This window comes from Typopeltis vanoorti, chromosome 16, assembly GCF_054136105.1.
Source record: "Typopeltis vanoorti isolate ZY-2024b chromosome 16, IOZ_Tvanoo_1.0, whole genome shotgun sequence".
Classification (NCBI taxonomy): domain Eukaryota; kingdom Metazoa; phylum Arthropoda; class Arachnida; order Uropygi; family Thelyphonidae; genus Typopeltis; species Typopeltis vanoorti.
This window is the reverse complement of record NC_143564.1, coordinates 72,203,685-72,227,477: the sequence shown is the minus strand read 5'-3', so window position 1 is coordinate 72,227,477 and position 23,793 is coordinate 72,203,685. Positions and strand designations below refer to the sequence as shown.

Sequence of the window (23,793 nt, the reverse complement as noted above, 5' to 3'; positions counted from 1 at the left end):
GCCTGAAGAGTAATGAGATCCAAAGCTCTGATAATGAAGTTGCACAACAAGCAACATTTAACGAACAGTATGAAAACACGAAGCCGCTTAAAAGAGATGACCAGGATGAACTAATTATAAGCAATCCCCGAACACAACAACCAGAATCACCAACCCAGGTTCCTACCAATTCAAAACCTTGTTTGATAGAAGAAAATAATCAGAATGGCCTTTCATCACCTGCAGCCAGAAAAGGAGGAACAGAGTTTCCAGAATGAGGAAACTACTTCCACACAACGACTTAGAGGAGGAAGACACTGAGGGAGGGGGGAACTTCCCCCACTGACGGTCCCCTAACCATGAAGCAGCTGTCATCTTTTATACAAAAAGTGCAAGGCTCCCCTCACAAATTAACTATAGCCCTTAAATACATCACAAAAATCCCCAAACTAATATCTCAACTTCAGGATCTACACTCAAAATTGAAATGTAAAAAGACCAGAGCGGAGGTTAACAGGAGCAAGTGAATCTACTACCTAATTAATGGGCTACAAGTACAATACCAGGACCAATATTAAATTCAACTTACAATCAAACTTTCATAAACATAATGTCGTTGAGCCTTTTTTCTCTCAATGCAAGAGGATGTGCCTCTGCTTTACGCAATAGAATAGTCCTTGACCAGGTACAGAAATACCATATAGACCTAATACTTCTGCAAGAAACAAATATCAACTCCTCATCCAATTTATCTAGAAAATGGACAGAGTGGCCTTATGACTTACATCACTCTACAACTCAACAACAGCATGGAGCAGTTGTTGAGTTGTAGAGTGATGTAAGTCACTCTACAACTTAACGTGATTGCAGATATACCAGGATATGCCATGTATGCTCACATAAAAGCACCCAATCATAATACTGCATGTGTTCAATATCTACATACCACAGCAGGATGTTCTGGCATCACAAATTTTGGACTTCATTCAAAACCATCTTTCTAGTATTGACCAAGAGCATATAATGATAGCTGGAGACTTTAATTGCACTCTTGACCAAGAAAAAGACTGACTTCAATGTGCTGAACATCATAACTCATTAATAAACCAACTTCAAACACTAGTAAATGATAATGAATTCATTGATGTCTTTTGGTATCGGCATCCAGGTAAGAGGTCCTATACATGGAGGTCAGCAACTAATAGGCCTCTCTACCAAGCATGACTGGACAGATACTACATCTCCAAACACATTGTTCCTCTAGTTAGAAACATCTCACATATCAGATCATTGCTTCATAAAGCTGCAACTTTCATTATCTTTGGAAGCATTCAAATCAGGAAGTGCCTACTGGGTCTTCAACAATACCCTTCTGAAAGATTCAGATTATATAATAAAAACTCAGGCTTTAATAACTAACCGCACTCACTTGAAAGGGAATTCAGAACCAATGAAAACATGGTGGCCCCACTTAAAATCACGAATAAAATCCTTCACGTAGATCTACAGTCACCAGAAGAATCAACAGAGAAACATTAGCATCTGACAACTCGAACAACTGCTCCAGTATATACCAGAGGAAACCTCTGAATATAATTCAGCCCTCCAAGCCATGCAAAGACACAAGTATCTGCAAAGGGTGCCCTACTTAGATCATGGCATACGCAAATAAATTTCTCAGAATGCACCCACAAAATATTTTTTCTCTTTGGGAAAAAAATACCAGGCAGCAAACTGCATCTCTGCTATTAGATTTCAAGATGGCAGCATCACAGAAGATCCAAGTAAAATCACTTCTGAAATCCTACAATACCTCAAGAATGCATACAGCTCTACAGGAACATCCCTTCATGCCATTCACAAAATACTGAAAGAAACAAAAAGAATCTCTGCAACAGATCGGAATTACTTAGAAAACCCAATCGCTCTAGAGGAACTGAAAACTGCATGCACATCCTTGTCAAAGAATAAATCTCCCATCCTTGATAGTCTCACAACAGAGTTTTTCCAAGTCTTCTGGAATCAACTCAGATCACTTCTCCTTAAAACACTGCAAGAAACCTACCTCAATGGGCTCCCAGAATCCGTCACGACCTCAGTAGCACAACTGATACCAAAGAAGGGGAACCACACAGATATCCGAAACTGGTGTCCAATCTCATTAATCAATACAGATTGCAAAATCATTTCCTAAGTTATTGCAAACCGACTAAAGCCAACACTGCCTGAAGTTATTGACTGACATCAAACTTATTCTGTTCCTGGAAGATCATTACATGATAACCTTTATTTAATAAGAGATCTCATCCACATCGCAAACACCAAAATGAAGACTTAGCACTTGTGAGCCTTGATCAGGAGAAGACTTTCGACAGGGTAGAGCACGAGTACCTTTATGAAGTTCTAAAGACATTCAGTTATGGCCCTCTCATCATTGAAACAGTGTAATTGCTATACAGAGATGCACTCTTCTGTTTAAAAATTAACAACAGGCTCACCCTGTTTGCCATACTCTCGAGGGATCAAGCAAGGATGTTTAACTTCTTAAAAAGAGTACATGACACCATCATCTCCAAATGAACCAGCATAATAGAGCCGCATCAGAAAATAATTCTATCAGCATATGCTGATGACATCACATTAATAATCTGTAATGACAAGGAAATGACAGTAACCAATGAAGCGCACAGACCAAAAACCACTGGTTTGTGGTCAGGCAGATGGAAGGCCAGAGCTGATTCTCTGATTGAATGTACCTGGTCAAATGAAGGACAAACATACTTAGGTATACATCTTGGCAACACCAAAATATATAATGCACTGAACTGGACACAGCTACCCAACCGATTTAAAAAAGTGCTAGGAAAATGGAACAGCATTCGTTCAATGTCTTCACTTAGAGGAAAAATCCTAATAATCAACCAGATGGCTGCGAGTGTGCTATGGCATACCCTCAAAGTACTAATAATACTCCCTGAAGACTTTCTCCATCACATTCAAAAGGCAAAAACATTTCCTCTGGAACAGTACTAACTGGACAGCATACTCTGAACTTTGCAAGTCACTCAATAAGGGAGGTCAAAGCCTGATTTTCCTTGAAAACAAGATCACATCCTTCAGGATAATCCTTCTCCTAAAGACACTTCAGTCCAATCATGCTTATGTAACCACCTTCAATTACATCATGAAATCATCCACCAGAGGACTTACACTTTCCACAATCCTCCGAATTGCCAGTTCTGTGTCACCACCTCCAAAACTACCTCGTTTTTACAAAGATGCTTTACAGCAGTGGAAAAATACAGAACTTCATTACACACTGACAGGATCAACAGAGTCAGCTGTACTAACAGAGCCACTGTTTTCGAACACAAACATAACAAGTCTCACAACTGGCCAGCCCTTCCTTTTCCCTACATGGAATAAGAATCATAGGGGACCTCCTGACCCAGATGCTAAACTGGAAAACACTAACATGCCTACCATTGAAAAACTCAAAAAATGAAAAGCAATATCAACTGATGCAAGTTGCTATTATAAAAGCCTTCCCAGATATCGCTATACCTCAGGAATCTGTATTTCTTCTAGAAACTGCAGGGAGCCTACCTTTCATCTTGCATCATCTGAAGCCTCACTTCTAATTCTTCCCTCCAACTACAAGAAAATATACTACTTCTTCATATCAGTGCCTCTAACTTTGCCCTACAAAGCAGGCTTTCACTGGAATTTGATTATTACAAAGAAACAGAAACTGTCGCAAAATTCATAGAGGAGTGGACTCCAGCTGGTACCTTGTTCTGGATTGCCAACAACAATACACTTCAGCTGAAAAATAACTGAAAGTGATACTGAACTGTAATATTGACTCTTACGGAAAAGACAAATCCTGTCTACCACTAATGTATCTTTTTTCCCCTCATTTCTATTGTATATCTAAAAAGAAAATCTTTTTTTTTTTTCTCTGTAATGTATATTCTTATAATATATAAATAGTCCCTTTTTGTTATCTATCTTCCAATGTATATTTTATAAAGCTTAATAAAAAAAATCCATCTATAAATTATATAAAAAAATGATGTGACTAAAGCAGGGGATCAGCAAACTTTTTAGACCATTGACACCTTCATAGAATCCTTGATCCCTCATCGACTCCCATCATGTTAAATAAATGAATACATGTTATCAATAATAAATTTCTCAATTTAAAAATAATTCCTTTACCCTTTTACTTCATTACTGCTTCTCAATAAGAAATACTTAAAGAAATTTAAAGAAAATACTTAAAGAAATTTATAAAGAACATTAAAAATTTACTTATATTATTGATTTACTTGGAATGGTTAATGAGAAGAATGTGTTTGATGAATAGTTGCATGTTTACTTGGTGTTACTCAAAATCGTGTTATGTGTTTATCAACCCCTCGGATAGCCACATCGACCTCCAAGGGTCAATATCGACCACTTTGCCGACCCCTGGGCTAAACATAAAGGAAGAATAGGTTATGACCAGTCAGTAGCTAATTATTATTTCAGGAAGAGTTGCTGTTTCCATTTTCTTTTTTTTTGAAAGTAAATTTTTTCTTCTAACATTTCATGCACAATAGTCTTTGTAACATAAGGTTTGTATACATAACTTTTGCATGGTATTCATATATTATTGCACTTATTTTAAATATATTTTGAGCATATATTTTTGCTTTATGCACATATCTTTAAATTATTGATGTTGAATCAGTGTCATCAATATTGAATCAAAATTTTGTCTGTTTTGCAAAGCAGTTTTTTCTTCTGTTTATATTTTCTAATAATATTTTTTTATTTACATGTGTAACTTTGCTTACATGACAACAGTAAACTGTTTTCTTTCATCCTTCCAGGATGCTGTGAAACTACAAAAAATTATGCAGTCAAAAGCCAGGGAATTGATAAACTTGCACATGAAGGTATTTCTGCTTTCTTTTTCTTTCTTTATTCTATTTTGTGGCTTGTGATATCCTAGAAAAAACCGATTTTGTCTAGGATATTGAAAGCCTGTTTGAGATATCTTTCTAAATATTCTTAATGCAGAAAAAAGACTGGATAATTTATTTTATCAAAGGTTTGTGCCATCACCACTTGTTCTTTCATATAGCAAATATATTATACACATATAAAAATTTATCATCATATATCAGTATCTGCTTATAATTTTCATTTATTCAAAATAAATACATAATATTTTTGAATTTCAGAATAATAAAATTCCAAATAATTTAATTTTTTAGTTGTAAATAGTTTTAATGAACATGTGTACTAGCACATATAGTTTGACCACATGTGAGAGAACCCTCAACACTTCTGCACCTAGCAGAAGATGCCAAATCCATTCCAATAATAGAGTAATCAGTCTGTTTTGTGGGATGAGTGTTTATTATTACATATCAGAAAATTAGCTTTTCTTTTATGAACATTCTAGTTTTTAAAGTGGTAACTATTTTGCTTGTATAACAGTTAGAAAATTTTACATATAAAGCACATGATTTTGTATGTTGGTGACAAATTCTACCTCCCTTATTCTCCCCCCCCCCCCCCTTCAATGAATTGACTCTTCTTGGCACTCTCTGCCAGCTACGGTTCTCTCAACTTTGGGCAGACTATATTTATAGAAATTTTCACTCACTCACTCACTCTCTCTCTCTCTCACATACACACACAATATATATATATATATATTTATATATATACATATATAAAATTTTATTCAAAAACTTCAATATATTTCATCCAATGTAACATGAATCTTACGAATAAGTCAGATGAGTCCTGGAAAAAATAAACTCTTTGTACTCCCATATCAAGTTTACTGTTAAACATGAATCCAATAACAATCTACCCTTTTTGATCCCTTAATAATTTGAAATCCTACAGGTCATGCAGAATTTTCAGTTTATTGGGAACCACCTTTTACAGGCAGGTATATTCATTCACCATCATTCATCACAGAAGGTATTACCAAGAATCTTGTGCATAGAGTACATACCATCTGCTCTTCTGATTCGCTTTTGTTAGATGAATAAAATTTAAAAGCAATCTGATAAGCAATGAATACAGCAAAACTAACATTCAAAAAGTATTGATAATTATCATCCATCTGCTAGATTATAATCCAATGCCAATGTGAAAAGAATTTCAGTACTCTACCTTAAAGGAATCTCAGAACAAATAATCAACTTTGAAACTGTCTTCCTTCTTACCATCTATAAAGGATTCATTACCACCTCTCTCTCTCTCTCTCTCTCTCTCTCTCTCTCTCAGGTACCCTGCTCATGTCATCTTGTTATTTTGGGCAGACTGGCCATTCTGCTTTTATTAGAGTCCAAGAACATTAAGACTATATTGCATTTTTTGAATCCAAGTCTGGCCTTGCTTTTCATGCTGTGATATTAAGCACAGAGTTCTTTGGAACTAGAGAAAGACTCTTCATTCCAGCAGGTTCAAATTTGATCATGTTTTCCTTGAAATGTGAAATGCTGTGAAATCATCTGAATTTAAACCACTCAGAAGAACAAGTTCTTATAATTCATGTTTTGAATGTAGTTAGCAGTTAGTCACCATGTTATGTTGGATGAAATATATCAGAGTTTTTGAATAAAATTCTATATATTTTTTCACATCTGTAAGCTGTAAAAGTTACTATAAATAATTTTTAGCTATTATTAGCTTTTACCTAGAATAGCAAGTATTAATAAAGTAGTATTCAAGAAGAAAACCTAAAGAAAACAAATATGAAACCTGGTAATTTTGACCCTGTCTGAAAACAGGGCAGTTCTCCAAACATAGTAACTGCTTGTTGAAAGTTTTTCACTTGGTTATATTATAAATTAAAGATACCAAGAAATTATATCATCATCATCAAATTCCTGACATGTACCCTCAAGGGTACATGTCAGGAATTTGTACAAGTTCTTCCAATTTACATTTATAATGTTTTATCCATTGACTCTCTTGTATTATATTGATTTCTGCTATATCTCTTTTTCAATGATTTCCCTTAACATTTTCCATCTTCTATTTTATTAATAAGCCTAAATCAAGAATCTTTGTGAACTTTCTTTCTTACAGTTTTAGTTCATCATCATTAAATTCCTGCCATGTACTCTCAAGGGGGTGTACAGGATATGATAGTACTACATGAAAAAATTACATCATTACTAACTTCCTATCTACAATTGTTCTCCAAATCAGTCTGTTACTTGTCAAGACTCCAACATTATCAGATCTTATATATCTATCATCTAAGTCACTTTGTACCGTATCAATCCGGCTATATCTTGGTCTTCCTCTGGGTCGTTTTCCTGCCAACCTGGCAGAGAACACTTGTTTTGCTAATCTTTCTTCGCCCATTCTGTTTAAGTGACCATAAAACCTGAGATTGGCTCTGCTAATGCATTCCTGGATGCTGACAATGTCAAGTTCTTTCCTAATATCCTCATTTTTAATATGATATTGCCATTGATGCCACCTGTTCACACTTCTAATCTTTCTCAGGACTCTCATATCTGTGGTCAAGTGTTTTACTTCTAACCCAGCTCTCATATCCATTGGTTAAAACTGGTTTGAACACTGTCTTGTATACAGCTAATTTAGTGTTCCGACTAATTTCTTTTTTATTCCATATGAATTTATTCAGTTGACTGCCTACCATACCAGCTTTGTTGATTCTGTTGTCTATTTCCATATTTAATTTACCATCTTCAGTAAAAATTGTGCCTAAGTAGCTGAAATGTTTTACTTGTTCCACAGGTTCCCCGTTCACAACACAGTTGACATTTTCAACAATTCAACCTATTTTCATTGTCTTTGTCTTTTTAATGCTGACCTTCACACCATATCTATTACAACAGTTATTCAATTTAGTCAGGGAATCATGCAAACTTGTAGCAGATTTATTTAGAAGTATAACATCATCCGCATAAAGCAAAGAGCTGACATTAACATCTTCAATTCTGATATCATGTTTAATACCACTTTCCTTCATAATGTGATTCATATAGATAATGAATAACAGAGGTGATAATGTATATCCTTGTCTCACACCAGATTTAACATTATACCATCTTCCTGCACTTCCTTCAATTCTAACTGCTGATTTACAACTCAAATATAGACTAAGTATTGCTTGATATAATGCCCCATTGACACCATATATCTGTAGCGTATTGAATAGCTTCTCTCTTGGCACCTTGTCTTATGACTTTTCCAGATCGACAAAACTTAAATACAGATCTCTGTTATATTCCCATGCTTTCTCAACTATTTGTCGTAAAGTGAAGATCTAATCATGAGAGACTCTATTTGGGATGAATCCAGCTTGTTCTTCACCAAGCTTTTCTTCCACAATTCTACTCAACCGTTTCTCAAGTATACTTGCATAGATCTTGCCAGGAACACTCAGTAGAGAAATACCTCTGTAATTCTCACATCCAGTTTTATTTCCCTTTTTATATATGGGTACGATTAGAGCTCTACTCAATCATCGGGAATTTGTCCTCTGTCCAGGCCTTCTGAACTATGCACTGTAGTTCAGAAGGCCTGGACATACTTCAAGACCTTTATACCACCATACTTCAGCATTTCTGGTCAAATATCATATACTCCTACTGCTTTTCCACATTACAAGCCTTTGATGGCTTTTCTACTTCAAGTATGGATATGTATTCCCGACTGTATGCCTGTTGAGTGTTTTTAACCACTGTGCTATCACTGCTTGTTTCATTTAGCAATTTTTCGAAGTAATTACTCCATACTTCAAGAATACCTTTTTTCCCATTTTCATGTCACCTTTATCATCTCTAACTCCTTTTACAGCACTCTTTCCTCCATTTCTGAGCTTCTTCAACAACCACCAGAATATCTTACCACCTTCTTGATATTTATTTTCTGGGTTTTTCCAAATTCCTCCCATGACTTTTGTTTAGCTAGTTTTACACAGTGTTTCGCCTTCTTACATTTGTCTCTATATTCTCTAAGAGCAAAAGCTGACTTATTTGACAGGAACTTTTGATATGCTTTCTTCTTTTCCTTCACTGCCTCTTTAAAACTTCCTGCGTCCACCATGGAGTTCTGATTTTTCTATCTTTGCATACAACCTCACCACATGCCTCTCTGGCTGAATCAATCAGGGTTTTCTTCAAGGCTTGCCACTGAATCTCCAAGGTTTGGTTGCTGTTCTGAAACACTTTCATTTTTTCTTCAATAATCTTTGTGTATTTTAGTCTACAGTTCACATCTGAGAGCTGCTCAACTTTTATTCGCTTTAAAACTTTCTTACATGTTATTCTTTTCAATATGAAATTCAATTTTATCCTGCTCAAGACAAAATAGTGATCACTTCCAATTTCAAATCCTCTGTACACTCTGGTGTTCTGCGCCAGGGAGAAAACATCACTATCAACAATAACTTAGTCAGTGAGACTTCTTATTTCTTGCCTCTTCTTTCCATGTGAATTTATGAACATTTTTATGTTGGAACATGGTGTTAGTAATAACCAGTCCATGTCCTGAGCAGAAATCCAACGAGTATTTGCCATTATTATTAGTTTTGCTCTTTTCTTTAAATTTTCCCAAAATATATTTGTTTCTCTGACAATCATTTCCTACTCTGCTATTTAGATCACCAACAAGGACCAACTTTTCCTTTTTCATTGTGTCAGTTGCTTTCTCTAAAAGCCTCAAAAAATTCCTCCACTTCTACCTTAGTAGAATTTTCTGTGGAACCATAGGCACAAATAAGTCTCATTGTCCAGTTCCCCATTCTGATATTTGTTCACATCACTCTACTTGAGACTGCCTGTCATTCAAGAAGATTAGCCTCGTATTTTGTGTTGAATACTATGGCTACTCCTTCTTTTCCTTGATTGTCATTTCCTGAATATAACATTTTGTATTTATTGCTCAGAAAGCTCTTACCAGTTTTTGTCTTTTTTTTTCACCCCTATTATGTCAATCTGGTACTTATCTAATTCTTCAGCTAGCTTCATTTCTTTGCCATTCAGGCTTCTTATGTTGATAGTACTGATCTTTAACTCTGATGTTCATATGAGGTGTGCTTTCAGATTTGTTCCAGTAGCTGACTTTTCGCTGTTCGTCATGATTCCCTGGCGAAAACAACGGGGGCCTTGTTTAATCGGGCGATGCCCTAGCCGGCATGAAATTTTGTCATGTTGTACCATCATTTTCTATATTGGTTTAAGCCAATAAGAATACAATTTTTTCGGCTAAATCCCAAATTGCCAGCCCATCCTCGTTCATTCAGTATCCAGGTAGATACCCAACAGGGTGCACCTCGAGAAGGTGAAGATTGTTCATTAGATCAGAACCCCTGGTTGGTTCTCCGCATTCCTTTAAAGGCTATGTGGATGTCTCCTCTCAGTTATACAGCTTTGACCCTTAAGCCCCTCTTAAGAAAAGGGCGCTTAAGCCCTTTGACCCCTTAAGAAATTATATATTGGTTTAATCTATTATCCAAGTGTAAGCAAACAAAGTTTGCTCCTGTAGTATCTTTCAGGACTGGGGCAACTCGTGGCAAAGGTGGTATGAGTTCACATCACTTGCCTCAGTATGTGAACTCATACCATCTTTGCCAAGAGTTGCCCCAGTCCTGAAAGATACTTCATTCGCAAACTTTGCTTATACTTGGATAACAGACTAAACCAAGTATATAATTTCTTGGCATCTTTAATTTATAGTAAATGCTTACTATATGTCATTCATAAGTATAATTAGTTTGTTTTTGCTTCTTTCGAAGGTTATGAAATATTGACTAGCTGAATGAAATATTTGTTTAACTGGTACTACCAGGAAACCGAATAGCATTCATTTTTGAATTAAACAAACAGCCAGAGTATTGGAAGTTGGTATTTCTCCACCATGAATATACTTCTGCTTGCTTGCTTACTTTTGTGCAAAATTCTGTAGCTAAAAGTGATGCATTCTTATTCTGCACCTGCCTTGAACCTCAGGTGCAGTACCCAGACTTCTGTCATCTCATATTAAACTGTAACATAAATTTAAAGAAAATATTATATACAATATAAAATAAATCCATCAGACACATTAGAATTTCATTAAAGTGAAGTGTGATGAATTTCCCCCCAAAAAAACCCAAGTTGGTACTGAAGGGAAGAAGATTTGATGAAATTATCATGATTCAAAAAAAATCACAGGTATACCTGCTGAATTCAAAACACGGGATTTCTGATAATGTTTTCATTAAAGGCTGAAGTGTTGGTTTAAGGATACTCTATCCGGTTATGTGAGAACTACTTTGAAGGGGCAGCATGACATAGAAAGTAAATATCCTGTGGAACTTTTTTAGTCCCACTTCCTTTTTGATTTACACTTACTTGTAGATTTACACTTCTCCGTGCAGGTATTTGAAACTAAATCTGACAGAATAGGTTGGTTGATTCTTATTCCTGAAGTATTCCATGTTTGTATATTGGGTGTGTGTGTTCTTTGGCCAGTTAGCCTATTTTGATGGATGAAACCCTCCACCTCCGTATGAGGCTAGCTCACATTTGATTGAAACACCTGATAAAAGTTCCTGATGTCATAGACAGAAACCAGGTCTTTCCAACCATGTCAAAACACTTGTCTAGTCATCAAAACTCATTCTTTGGATGAACTCAAGTTAAAAATAACAAACATAATTCAAACAATATCAATACATCAATTATGCAGTGTATTAATGGAGTTCAAGAATCAGCTTAAATAATGTATTAACAGAGGTGGATGGTGGCCATGTTGAAGCATGATAAGTAAAAAATTCTCATGCTTGAACCAAATTATAACATCATAGTAATATCTCAGCTGCACTCCAAACAAATTCAGGGAGTTTTTTTTACTACTTAGTTCCTTAGTGGATTAAGCAGAGCAGCAATTATATCAATCCTTGTACAGAACTCTCAGTTCAATGTTCATTAGTCATTAATCCTATTTTCAACATAAAGAGAGAATTTAATTGAAGAAACAAATTAGGCCTACCTTCCAGTAGTTAAAATATTCAGACAGAAATGCTGCTTTTATTCAAAATGAAGAATATGAGTTATTGCATAACATAACAGAAGCACAAACTCTATTTAATTTAGTTTCTTCTGTTCCAATCACCGATAATATGAATATCAACTGTTCCTTTTCCTCACCAATTGAATCTTCTAAGATTCAATTATATCAGCATATATCAATTCCTCTTTGTTAACAAACTATATGCCATGTACTTCTTAATAAAACTACCATTTATTCCTTAAATTTATGGAAATTCTGAGTCCATATTATTCCATAACTTCATATTTTTCCCCCCTTTCTCTCTCCCCATGCCCTTCTATTTTTCTTGACTCCCTAGCTGTTATTTTCTAGCATTCTCTGTTACAGATAAAAAAAACACTGCATAGCATCATACAGTTGCATCGGTCATATATGGGTCTTCACTTTATACCCAGTATCACTGTCAACATGTGCCTTTGTCCATAGTAAAATATCATCATTAAAATGTACTTAAATAACTTCCCAATATTTTTTCAGTATTTTTTGTTAAAAGCACATAAAATTCCTTTATCCACTAAGTGCAGTTTGATAACTGCTCTGCCGTAATGTCAGTAACATAAATTAGACTAGAGAAATAATTAAATAAAGGTTTGATCTTTCCAGTATTTCATCTCTGTGACAGCGACATCTTCAGAAATACAATATTAAAATTGGAATTCCTTCCACTTGATTCTCTGGTATAGTTAGAATAATCCAGGAAACTCGATTACTAGAATTACTAGAACTCAGCCCTGTCTTATTTCTTTAAGAAAGATTTCATATCACTTTATTTTTAATGAAATCCATATTCCTAGTTGGGACCAAATTCTTCATCACCGATTTATACGTTTATCCTTTCATGGTGCATCACACCTATAACCTCCTCAGCCTCCATCAAACTTGATAATATCGCCCATTCTAGAGACTGTTGTGTGACATGTCTATGTCTGCCTAACAAGGTGAATATAAATTCCAAATCCATCTAACCTTAGCACTTTTCTCATATTTGGGAAAGATTTTGGTGGTACACTGAAAATCTTATTTAGAATGCTTGATGCCTAGAAGAGGGCATCTCACTTATAAATGGACTTTCTCATACAGTTTTCCTCCTTACTTTCTCATAGATACTCTGTTTTTGCATTACATATTTTCCATTACTATTTCATAAGTGTTGCTCCACCTTCCTGTAAACATAAAACACGAACATCTAATTTTCAACATTCGCAACATTCAACATTTTAAACTTATTGAACCAACTTCTCATCCCCTCTCTTTCATATCATCTTCATTTGTTTTCTGAATCATTATCCTTCAAGGATTACTATCTCCAACTGCTCAAGAAACACATCAACATATTTCTTCTTTTCCTTAATGACTTGCACAATTCTTCTTCTTCATCAATAACCAAACATGGGCTCTGTTTGAATAATAAATATCCAGGTTTTAACTTAAAGATGTATTGTATTTATATTAGATTTATTTCCATTACCTTTCAGATTTTCTATATTTTCCAAATAGCTGGCATCCAAAAATCAAATTCTCATTAGAAGTAGAAAAAAACAGAAAATTACCATTCCTAGACATCCTTGTCATCACTGGAAGATTATCATTAGAAGGCTATAGGAAAGAAACCCACACAAGCTGGTATGAATTACAAAGGCACAGTATCCATAATATATGTTGGCAGTGCATCAAGAAAAATATCCCAAATATTAAAATCAATCAACATCAGAATAGCCTTCAAGCTGGTTAACAGCTTACAAAGCATATAAGACAAAGTTCCATTTTATAAATATCCGGGAGTATACGAGATTCTGTGTTCTTGTGAAAAGATGTATGTCAAACTGAGAGAAGTTTTGAAATATGTAACAAAGAACATATAAGTGATGTTAAAAACAAAAGGGAAGCAAAAAGCGCATATCCACAAAGAAAGAATATCACACAGTAATTTGCAGGCATCCTCCATGCCCTGCTTAGAAGAGAATTACTTTGACAGATTGCTCAAAGAGTTTTCCAGTGTGATTTGCTCAAAAGTCACACTAAATGGAAACTAAGGCATGATCCTTCATGACATTTGGAAATCATTAATTAATACATGTAACATTCAAGACCTCTTCTATACCTTCAATCACATACAGAATTATACGAGATTATACGAGATTATACGTATACAGAGTATACGAGATTCTGTGTTCTTGTGAAAAGATGTATGTCAAACTGAGAGAAGTTTTGAAATATGTAACAAAGAACATATAAGTGATGTTAAAAACAAAAGGGAAGCAAAAAGCGCATATCCACAAAGAAAGAATATCACACAGTAATTTGCAGGCATCCTCCATGCCCTGCTTAGAAGAGAATTACTTTGACAGATTGCTCAAAGAGTTTTCCAGTGTGATTTGCTCAAAAGTCACACTAAATGGAAACTAAGGCATGATCCTTCATGACATTTGGAAATCATTAATTAATACATGTAACATTCAAGACCTCTTCTATACCTTCAATCACATACAGAATTTGCACAACAGTGTAGAGACTGCACATAACATGCCCAATGATACTCGTAATTAAACCATCATTCCAGTCTTTTCAATTTATAGAAATAGCTGCTGTTAGGAAACATTTAGTTTTTTTGTTATTTTTTTACTCATGTTAAGTAGCCTCCTGAAGATACTATCAACCATATAGATAGTGAACCATTGAGGAAATACATCTTCTATGAATATAAAACATCTACAAGTTAAAACCTAGTTATTTATTATTCAATTAAATCTAATTGTAGTGGATTACATATAAATGGGCTCAGTTTCTTGATGTTGATACGATCCTTAGTTTTTGAGATTGATGATAAAGATGGGATTGAGCATATAAATATTGGTGTTCTTGTATATAGTAAATTTTATATTGTTTAAAGATCGAGATAATCTGGCATTTAGTTTATCATTGTCAGTTTGCTTTTCAGTTGTTGGTTATTCAGATGATTTAAAAACTTAAACAGGGTGATTTGACTATAACTCCATATTAAGAAAACATTATTAATATACCTTTTCCAGAGTTTTGGATGTTGAATGTAAGTCTACTAATCTGGTTGGTGAACAAATAGCATTTCTGCTCTCCAGGCAGTAGGTTGCAGATTCAGATCCAGCTGCTGGATCCGAATCTGCCATTTAGGATGCTCTGGAAGAGACTTTAATTTTAGAGCTTAGTTAAGAGACACTGTTTTCATCTAAATGATAGAGCAGGTTCATTTGCCTCAACATGAAGACTTTGAATAGGCAATGCGAAAAAATCCAGTAGCTATCCATTAATCCCTGATGATGCCTACTGTGCCTTACAGAACTGTAGACTTAGAATCCATAATCCTGCTTTTAATGTACAAGTGCACAATAAAGGTGAAGCTATTAAGATCAGTCTGCACCCCATTTGGTAGAGGATAGAGTGCAAAGGAGATTCAATGCTCGTTTGCACTTTCCCTGAGTTGCGCGCAAGGAATGTGAACTTTCTGTCAAAGATTAGACCCAAGAACTTGGTTTCTGCTGCTACTGGAATAATACTTTGTTTGATTTTTAACTCAGGATCTGGGTGAAGAGTGCATTTTTATCAGAAGTATACACACACTTTTTTTCTGCTGAAAACCTGAACCCATTACCAAGAGCCCATGAGCAGACATGATCAATTGATTGTTGAAGTTGTCTTTCAGTTACTCTCATATTACAAGAGTAACAGATGGGAAGGAAATCTGAGTGTTCTGCTCTGTATACATTAAATAACTGCATGTAGATGAATGGGGGATTATGTTGAGCTTCCCAAAGAAAAGATACTAGTCCATGTTGGATGCTCTAGAAGAGATTTTATTTTTAAATCATAGTTAAAGATACATTTGTTTCTGTTTAGGTGATAAAGCTGATTCTTTTGCTTCAACATTTCAGAACCCTATACACAGATGTGTTGGTTCACATGTCCTGACAAATGAAATCTGGCTTTGTTGCTGAAACACATTCTTGACATGAATGTTTCATCCTCTTCAATGCAAGCCATAATGTCTGAGCAAAAAGAGAAGCAGGAAGCTTATTATTTGGCATAAAGCCTGCAGTAAATGTAAATGATATAGATGGAGAGCAAGGTGTTTCTGCAGAATTCACCACACTGTTTTGCTCACATCCACATTATCGTGTTGACCTCATCCAACTTCAAAGAAATGACTCTCAAACATGATCAACTGTTTCATCACTCACATGCAATCAGCTGGAACTCTTCCCTTTACAGATGCAGCTGGTCTCTTGAAATTTGTTGTACCACTTCCAAATGGAATTTGCAGCAGGAGATTATGTTCTGTACTTTCTTCTAAATGCTCACTGCACAGTAATAACAGACTGTTCTATGAAGCTCCAAAACCCAAAAAGCATGCTCAGGTCCACTCACCATCTTTTTCTACAATGGTCAAATGCTCTAATGGTACATTGAAACACATTCTTGTGCATGCGTAATCTGAAACTCTTTGAGTTTCTTTTTCAATCACTGCATGTTCCTATCACAAATTGTTTCTTAGGCAGAAATCGCTCACATAATTTTGATTTGCTCTGTATATATATATATATATAGGTTTAAAATAGCTTGGTATCTTTAGTATTTATTATATCCAAGGTAAAATACTTTCTACATATATATATATAGTTTTATGAAGAATTGAATGTCTAGAACCGAGATTTAAGTAAAAAGGTTTTAATATAAAAACACTACTAGTTTCGGCCTGTAACAGCCTTCTTCAGGTGACATTATAAAAGAAAGAAAAAAACACTAAACATTGAAGGTTAAAAGACTATGAACAACATAGACAGTCTCTATACATAATTAGCATGAAAACGTTGTAGTTGTATTTGAAGCTGTTCTTTCGTTGTTGCATTGTTGGGAGAGTGCGTGCTTGCAGCATCACATGAACGCCAGTACATGATTACAGCTGAATGACTATCTGGGAGGTTGTAGCTCATGTTGTTATTTAGATGAACAGGATTGAAGATGATTTCTCTAGATTCCACAATTTTTCTCTCTAGTTCTTCACTGCAACAGAAGATGTTAGTAGATTTTTCCCAGCAGACTTTGTGACTTTGGTTTTCATCATTAGGATTAGCCGAGAAAAGGATATGACTTGATAATGCACTTGCTCGCTGTCTCTTGTAAGTAATGTCCCTCATATGTTCTTCCATACGCAATTCAACAGATTTGTCTGTTTGCCCAAAATAAGGAATATTGCAATCACACAATATTTTATATACACCAGGGTATTTGAGTTGATGATAACAAGGTTTTGGGTGGCTAATTAAGAAACGGATTTTTGGAAGTCGAGTGAACAAGGTTCTGATATTGTATTTTCTTAGAACTTTTGCTAATTTATGTGAAACAGTACTTATGTAAGGAATAGATATATTGCCTTTGAATCTATTTGTTTCTTCTGAGTGATGTCTAGGAGGATTAAGAAGGAATTTTTCAATGATCTTCTTGGAATATCCATTAACTTCGAAAGAAGTTTTCAGATGGTTTATTTCAGTAAGAAGTTCATTTGGGTCATCAAGAAGAGAACGAGCTCTATGTCCCAAGGTGGAAATTATATCAAGCTTATGAGGAGGGAAATGATGGGACAGACTGTGCAGATATCTGTTGGTATGTGTGGGCTTTCTATGTATCAGTATTTTAAGTTTACCAGAAGCGGATAATTCCTTGCCTTTTCTTGATGTCAAACTGACTTGCTCTTCTGGTAAACTCAAAATATCTTTTATAATGTCACCTGAAGAAGGCTAGTGTTTTTATATTAAAATCTTTTTACTTAAATCTCGGTTCTAGTCATTCAATTCTTCATAAAACTATGTATATTAACCGAGTTAATGATCATTCTGTCATATATATATGTATATATATAAAACCTAATCCAAATAAATGTGTTTTTATTAAATGTGCCAAGATTTCAGAAACTTTTTGGGGAATCTTAGGCCTCTCGTCCATCAGATAAGGACTATTCAAAAGCATCCAGAAAGGGCATTCCTCATATGACATTAGGCTTCCAGTCTTTCCACTTGTTTTGTGTCTTTTTGTGTGTGCTGTTACAGTTTTCAGATTGTATCCTTGATTTCTCTTTGACAGAGACAAAACATAGGATCTATTAAACTTGTGTGTAATTATTTCTCTATGCTTTATTCGCTCCATTAAACCTAATTATGAGTGTAAACCAGCACCTGAGACTGAATACTCATAACTTGGTATTTTAGTTGATGTTAATGCTCTTTTTTTTTTTTTTTTTTTTTTTTTTTTTTTTTTTTTTAATGATCAAATTTTCTTATGAATTTTTTCCCATTTGCTGTATTCAAAATGACTCTTCTAGTTGCACATAATCCTGAATATGCAGAGAATAGCAACAAAATCTTATTCTTTTATATATAAGTAGAAGTCATAAAATATTTACAAATGGAATGGGAAACAAGCAGTCATATGATCTATTCTTTGATTTTTTTCTCTCCAGGATTCAGATAGCGATGATGATGATGAAAGAACACCAAAACGCAAAGCTAAAAAACTTTTCCTATCAACACCACTCATAGAGTCAAAACGACCCAGGAAAAGTCTCGATTCAGATGTATCTGTGAAGAGAAAAATGAAACTATTATTTAAAACTCTGTTAGATTATACTGTAAGTATTGTAACTCTTTTCATTTTGCTAGTGATTCCTTCATTAAGTTTTCCTAAGAGAAAAAATAAAAAGTCTCACATTTTGACTCAAAAGTCTCACTCTTTGCAGTAAATTCTTTTATTAATTTAAAACTTTATAATTGAATGTAGCAGGATTTAACAAAATATTGCCTTTTAATCTATATTCAGTAAGTTACATAACATCTGTCCTCTCCAAATCCAGCTTAACATTTGAATAGTCTAAAAACAAATTGTTTGATGCCAGTTATAATAACTTTTACCTAGTTTCCAAACACCAGTGGTCCCACTCCAAACCAGCTGAATGCACCCCAGAGACCATTAAATTGTGTCCATCATTCAGATGGACACAATCATTCATGTTAAAATCATTCAGATATCAGCTATTAGTGCTATATCAAGCTTTCCATCCTGTATTTGAGTATTCATTCCAAAGAATTAATCCTCTGTGGAGCCAAGGTATGTTTTTGGGGCATCAGTTTCTAGAAATTGGCTGAACCAATTCTCTGTAATTGCATTGCATTTATGAGTCAAATATCTCATAATGCACAAATATACACCATCTACCAACAATAATTGTCCAGACACTTTAGCAATTTATAGTTGATACCGACAGGCAAATGGCAGACATCAGGTGGAATTTGTCTCCATTCCTTCATCAGAGCAGCACTGAGTTCAGTGACAGATTGAAGATGTGCTGCTCTGGACCTCAATTGCCACTCCAGTTTGCCCCACAGCTGTTTGATTGGGGTTGAGGTCAGCATGCAGGCCAGGGCAGTTATTTAACGCCAATCTCTTCATACCATTCCATAAGAGCTGTAGCTTTATGGTAAGGGGCATTATAGTTTTGATAGTAACATGGGTCCGTTCCATAAGAACTCCACAGTGTAGGCAGCACCTGATTATTCAGAATGTCAAGGAACCACAATGGCCAGTGGTCCCACTCCAAACCAGCTGAATGCACCCCACACCATTACTTTTCCACCACCAAACTTTACTGTGGGTACAACACACTGTGGTAACAAGCGTTCGCTAGGCTGCCTCTACACCCACATCCTGCCATCAGACTGGAAACAGGTGGACCTTGATTCATTGCTCCAGAGTACCATTTTCCACTGGTCAATTGTCCAGTTCACATGCTCTTTGCACCAGTTCAGATGAGCCACCTTGTAAGTTGTGATGTTCAGCTTCTGTGATACTGCTCTTCTTTGGAACCCAGTAAATAGAGTTATTTTCGTAGTGTTAGTGCTACTGGTGCTTTGTAACTCATCATGGATTGCCTGTGGTGATTGTGGTCGGTTTTTACATGCCACCTGTTTTTAATACCCTCCTGTCCTTGCCAGTCATTTTCAGCAGCTGCGCTGGTGTTTTCCTGCACTAGTGATGTCAGAATGGCTCCATTTGTTGATCACATTGCTAACTGTTGATTTAGGATACTTCAGTTGAGTGGCAACGACATGCATGGACATGCCACCAATGCGGCAGCTCATGATGACACCTCTCTCAAAGTCACTGAGTTCACATCATGTTGCCATACTACCTGTATTCAACTGCTATGATGAAATACTACTTCCTAGTATCTGTACACCTGTCTAAAGCAAAGGTATTCTCCGTGTCCCTTGAAATGGATAAAATTGAGTATCACATGGTTAAAATTCTTTGTAAAAGAAGGTTTAATGCCAAAAGAAATTCATTCGAAGTTTATAAAAGTTTATGGGCATTCTTCTCCTTTGTTTTCAACAATTAAGAAATGGGCTGCCCAGTTTAAATGTGGCCATACCAGCCTTGAAGATGATCCACATGAAGGATGTCCAAAAAGTATAACAACACCAGAAATCATCGATCAAGTGCACGATATGGTATTGGATGACTGGTGAGTCAAAGTCCGTGAAATTGCTGAGACTATAGGCATTTCAAAAGAACGTGTAGGATATATTTAGCATGAAGAATTGCAAATGAAAAAGCTTTGTGCAAGATTGGGGATGCTTGCTCATAGCAGATCAAAAACACGCTCACTTGAAAATCTCTAAACAGTGCTTGGAGCATTTTAACAAGAATAAAACTGATTTTGTGCATCGATTTATTACTATGGATGAGACTTGGGTTCACCATTACACACCAGAATCCAAACAGCAGTCAAAACAGTGGACAGAAGCCGGTTGTTCAGCGCCAAAGAAGACAGAGTCAGTTCCATCATCAGGAAAGGTCATGGCATCGTGTTTTGGGATTCTAAAGGCATTTTGTTTATTATCTTGAAAAGGGTAAAACAATAACTGGGGAATATTATTCCGATCTTTTAACCAGACTAGATGAAAAAAAATTGTTAGAAAAGACCCGGTTTGCAGAAGAAAAAAATCATCTTTCATCAGGACAATGCACCTGCTCATAAGGATGTTTTGGCAATGCGAAAATTAAGGGAAGTGCACTATGAATTGTTGGAACATCCATCCTATTCCCCAGATTTGACTCCCTCTGACTTCTATCTCTTCCCAAAACTAAAACTCTTCCTTGCTGGTCAGCGTTTTTCTTCAAATGAAGAGGTGATTGCAGCTGTAGAGGGGTATTTTGTAGATCTTACTGAGAACTACTACAGGGACAGGATAATGGTGCTGGAGCATCTCTGGAATAAATGTATTGGTCTTAAGGGAGATTATGTTGAAAAATAAAAATAATTTTGAAATTATAAATTAATTTTTTCATTGTTAGGCTGAGAACTTTTCAGACTACCCTTGTACTTCTCCTTTGGTGACCCAGTCCATCTTTGGAGAGTATATACATATTTTTATGAATAAATGTATGAAGGTGATGAACAATCACAAACATCCATGCCCTTAGGCAGGATTCAAACCCACAAACTCTTGGCCTGGTGAGCAGGTATGCTAACCATTCGGCTAACTAGACCAGCATAATGTTCCATTTACTCCGTATAATTGTTCTGTTTAATTTTTCCCTAGGCATCTTGTACACTGTGGCGTTCTTATTTTTCTAACTTTGCAGATAACTTTACACTTTTTCTGGATTGACAAAACTAAGTACTATTTTTTCACAAAATAAAAATGTGGTCTTGGCAATCTCTATTTGGCCTGAAACCAGCTTGTTCTTCTTCATGTTTCTCTTCCACAGTTTTTCACAATCTCTTTTCAGTATTCCTGCATTAATCTTACCTGGACTACTTAGTACAGTAATTCCTCTGTAATTCTCACATTCAGATTTATTCCCTTTTTTTTTTTAATAGATGAGAACTACAAAAGTACTACTTTAATCATCTGCAATTCAACCTTCTGAATTATTCATTATAGCTGCTGTGAAACTTTTATACTTCCATACTTAAGCATTTCTAGTCGAATATCATCTGCTCCAGCTGCTTTTTCACATTTCAAGTTTTTGACTGCTTATTTCTATCTCAAGTATTGATATGTATTCCTGTTTGCATTTCTGTTGAAAATTTTCTATTACATTTCTGTCACAGCTTGTTTCATTTAAAGTTTTTCAAAGTAATTATTCCAGACATCTAGAATAATCTTATCTTCAGTTTCACATCACCTTTATCATCTTTTTTTTTTTTTTTTACAGTACTCTTTCTTCCATTTCTAAGTGGTTTTTTATAGTCTCCAGAACATTTTGCCCCCTTACTGATATTTACCTTCTACATTCTTAGTGAAGTCTTCCCATGACTTTTGTTTAGCTCTCTTACTACATTTTTCTCTGTATTCTTTTAAAATATCTCCTCTAACACTTATTTGCTAGGAAATTTTGATATACTTTTTTCTATTACATGTCTGCTTGTTTAACTGCTTTCGTCCACTATGGCATTCTTATTTTTCTTACTTTGCAGATAACTTCACATATAGTGTACATGTAAAAGCTGCTAAACTTTTATTCTTTTCAAAATGATTTTATATACTGTTCTTTTTCAATGTGATATTCAGTTTTATCCTGCTTAAAACTAAGTGATTGTTGCTTTCAATTTCAAATCCTTTGTACTCTCTTGTATCCTCAATCAGCATGAGGATATCACCATTAACAAAAACATAGTCATGAGACTTTTTTTTTTATTTCTTGTGTCTTCTTTTCACATGAACTGGTATACATCTTTATGTTGGAACATGTTGTTAGTAATGACTAATTCATATCTTGAGTAGAAAACTAGCAGATGCTTACCATTATTTGAAACATTTCTGTATGCAATTCACTTTGCACAGCAGAATCAGAAGTGAATCCCACCAGGTATATAGAAATGTTTTGGGAAAATTACGACCCGAACAGGCAACATCAGTGGCATAATCCTATTAAAAATGAAGACATTAGGAATGAACTTGACATTGTTGCATGCATGCAAGAATGTGTGAGCTTGACTAGTCTAAGGCGGTATGGCCCCTTAAACAGAATGGAAGAGGAAAGGTTAGAAAAAAAAAATGTTTGATGCCATGGCGGAAGGTGTAGGTGAATTGATTCAGTCAGAAGTTCCTTAGAAGAACAGAATATTAGTCTTATATATTGCACTTCTAAAATTTGACCACCTGTTTTCATTTTCCTCTGTGTTACAAAGTATATTTTCTGTTTTATATCCTACATGATGTAAGTTTGAGAATATTGGAGTCCTCACAAGCAATTTGGAGGAAAATTGTTGATTATTAATAATGCCAGCTTTTTAATGCAGTGGCATATTAGAACACTCTTTGAGAGTACATACCAATGAATTGATGATAATGATAAAAAAAAAAAAGGGGGGTGGGGGAGTTATTAAGCTTTTAAAATATACATTACAGAATTTGGATTATTTTATGCAGTGAAATAAATATGTATGGCTAATGAAATTTTACCTTTAAGCCCATAGACAACTTCATCATCTGCAAGAGCAAAAGAGAAAACAAAGCTAGGTTTACAATTAGTAGTTCTTCCTCTTCCCCCAATTTTATTAAATGTATCAGTATCTGAGTTTCAAAACACGTGCTAATTATTTATGAACACATATATTTTCTATAATTTAGAGATATATTTTTTTTAAATTTAATTTAAAAAAATTGGTTTCATAAAGGAATGGGAAGAATATATCAT

The 23,793-nt window shown here is 35.0% G+C and overlaps 1 protein-coding gene across 6 annotated transcripts in view; it reads left to right on the top strand.

Annotated features, from left to right (window-relative positions):
- polybromo (protein) overlaps positions 1–23,793 on the top strand; it is a 686,480-nt gene that overhangs the window by 194,145 nt on the left and 468,542 nt on the right. For all 6 annotated transcript variants that reach the window (XM_090406695.1, XM_090406694.1, XM_090406697.1 and 3 more), the window contains 2 exons: positions 4,857–4,922; positions 18,551–18,718. In XM_090406695.1, coding sequence (XP_090262821.1) covers positions 4,857–4,922; positions 18,551–18,718 — 234 coding nt within the window. The remainder of the gene's footprint in view (positions 1–4,856; positions 4,923–18,550; positions 18,719–23,793) is intronic.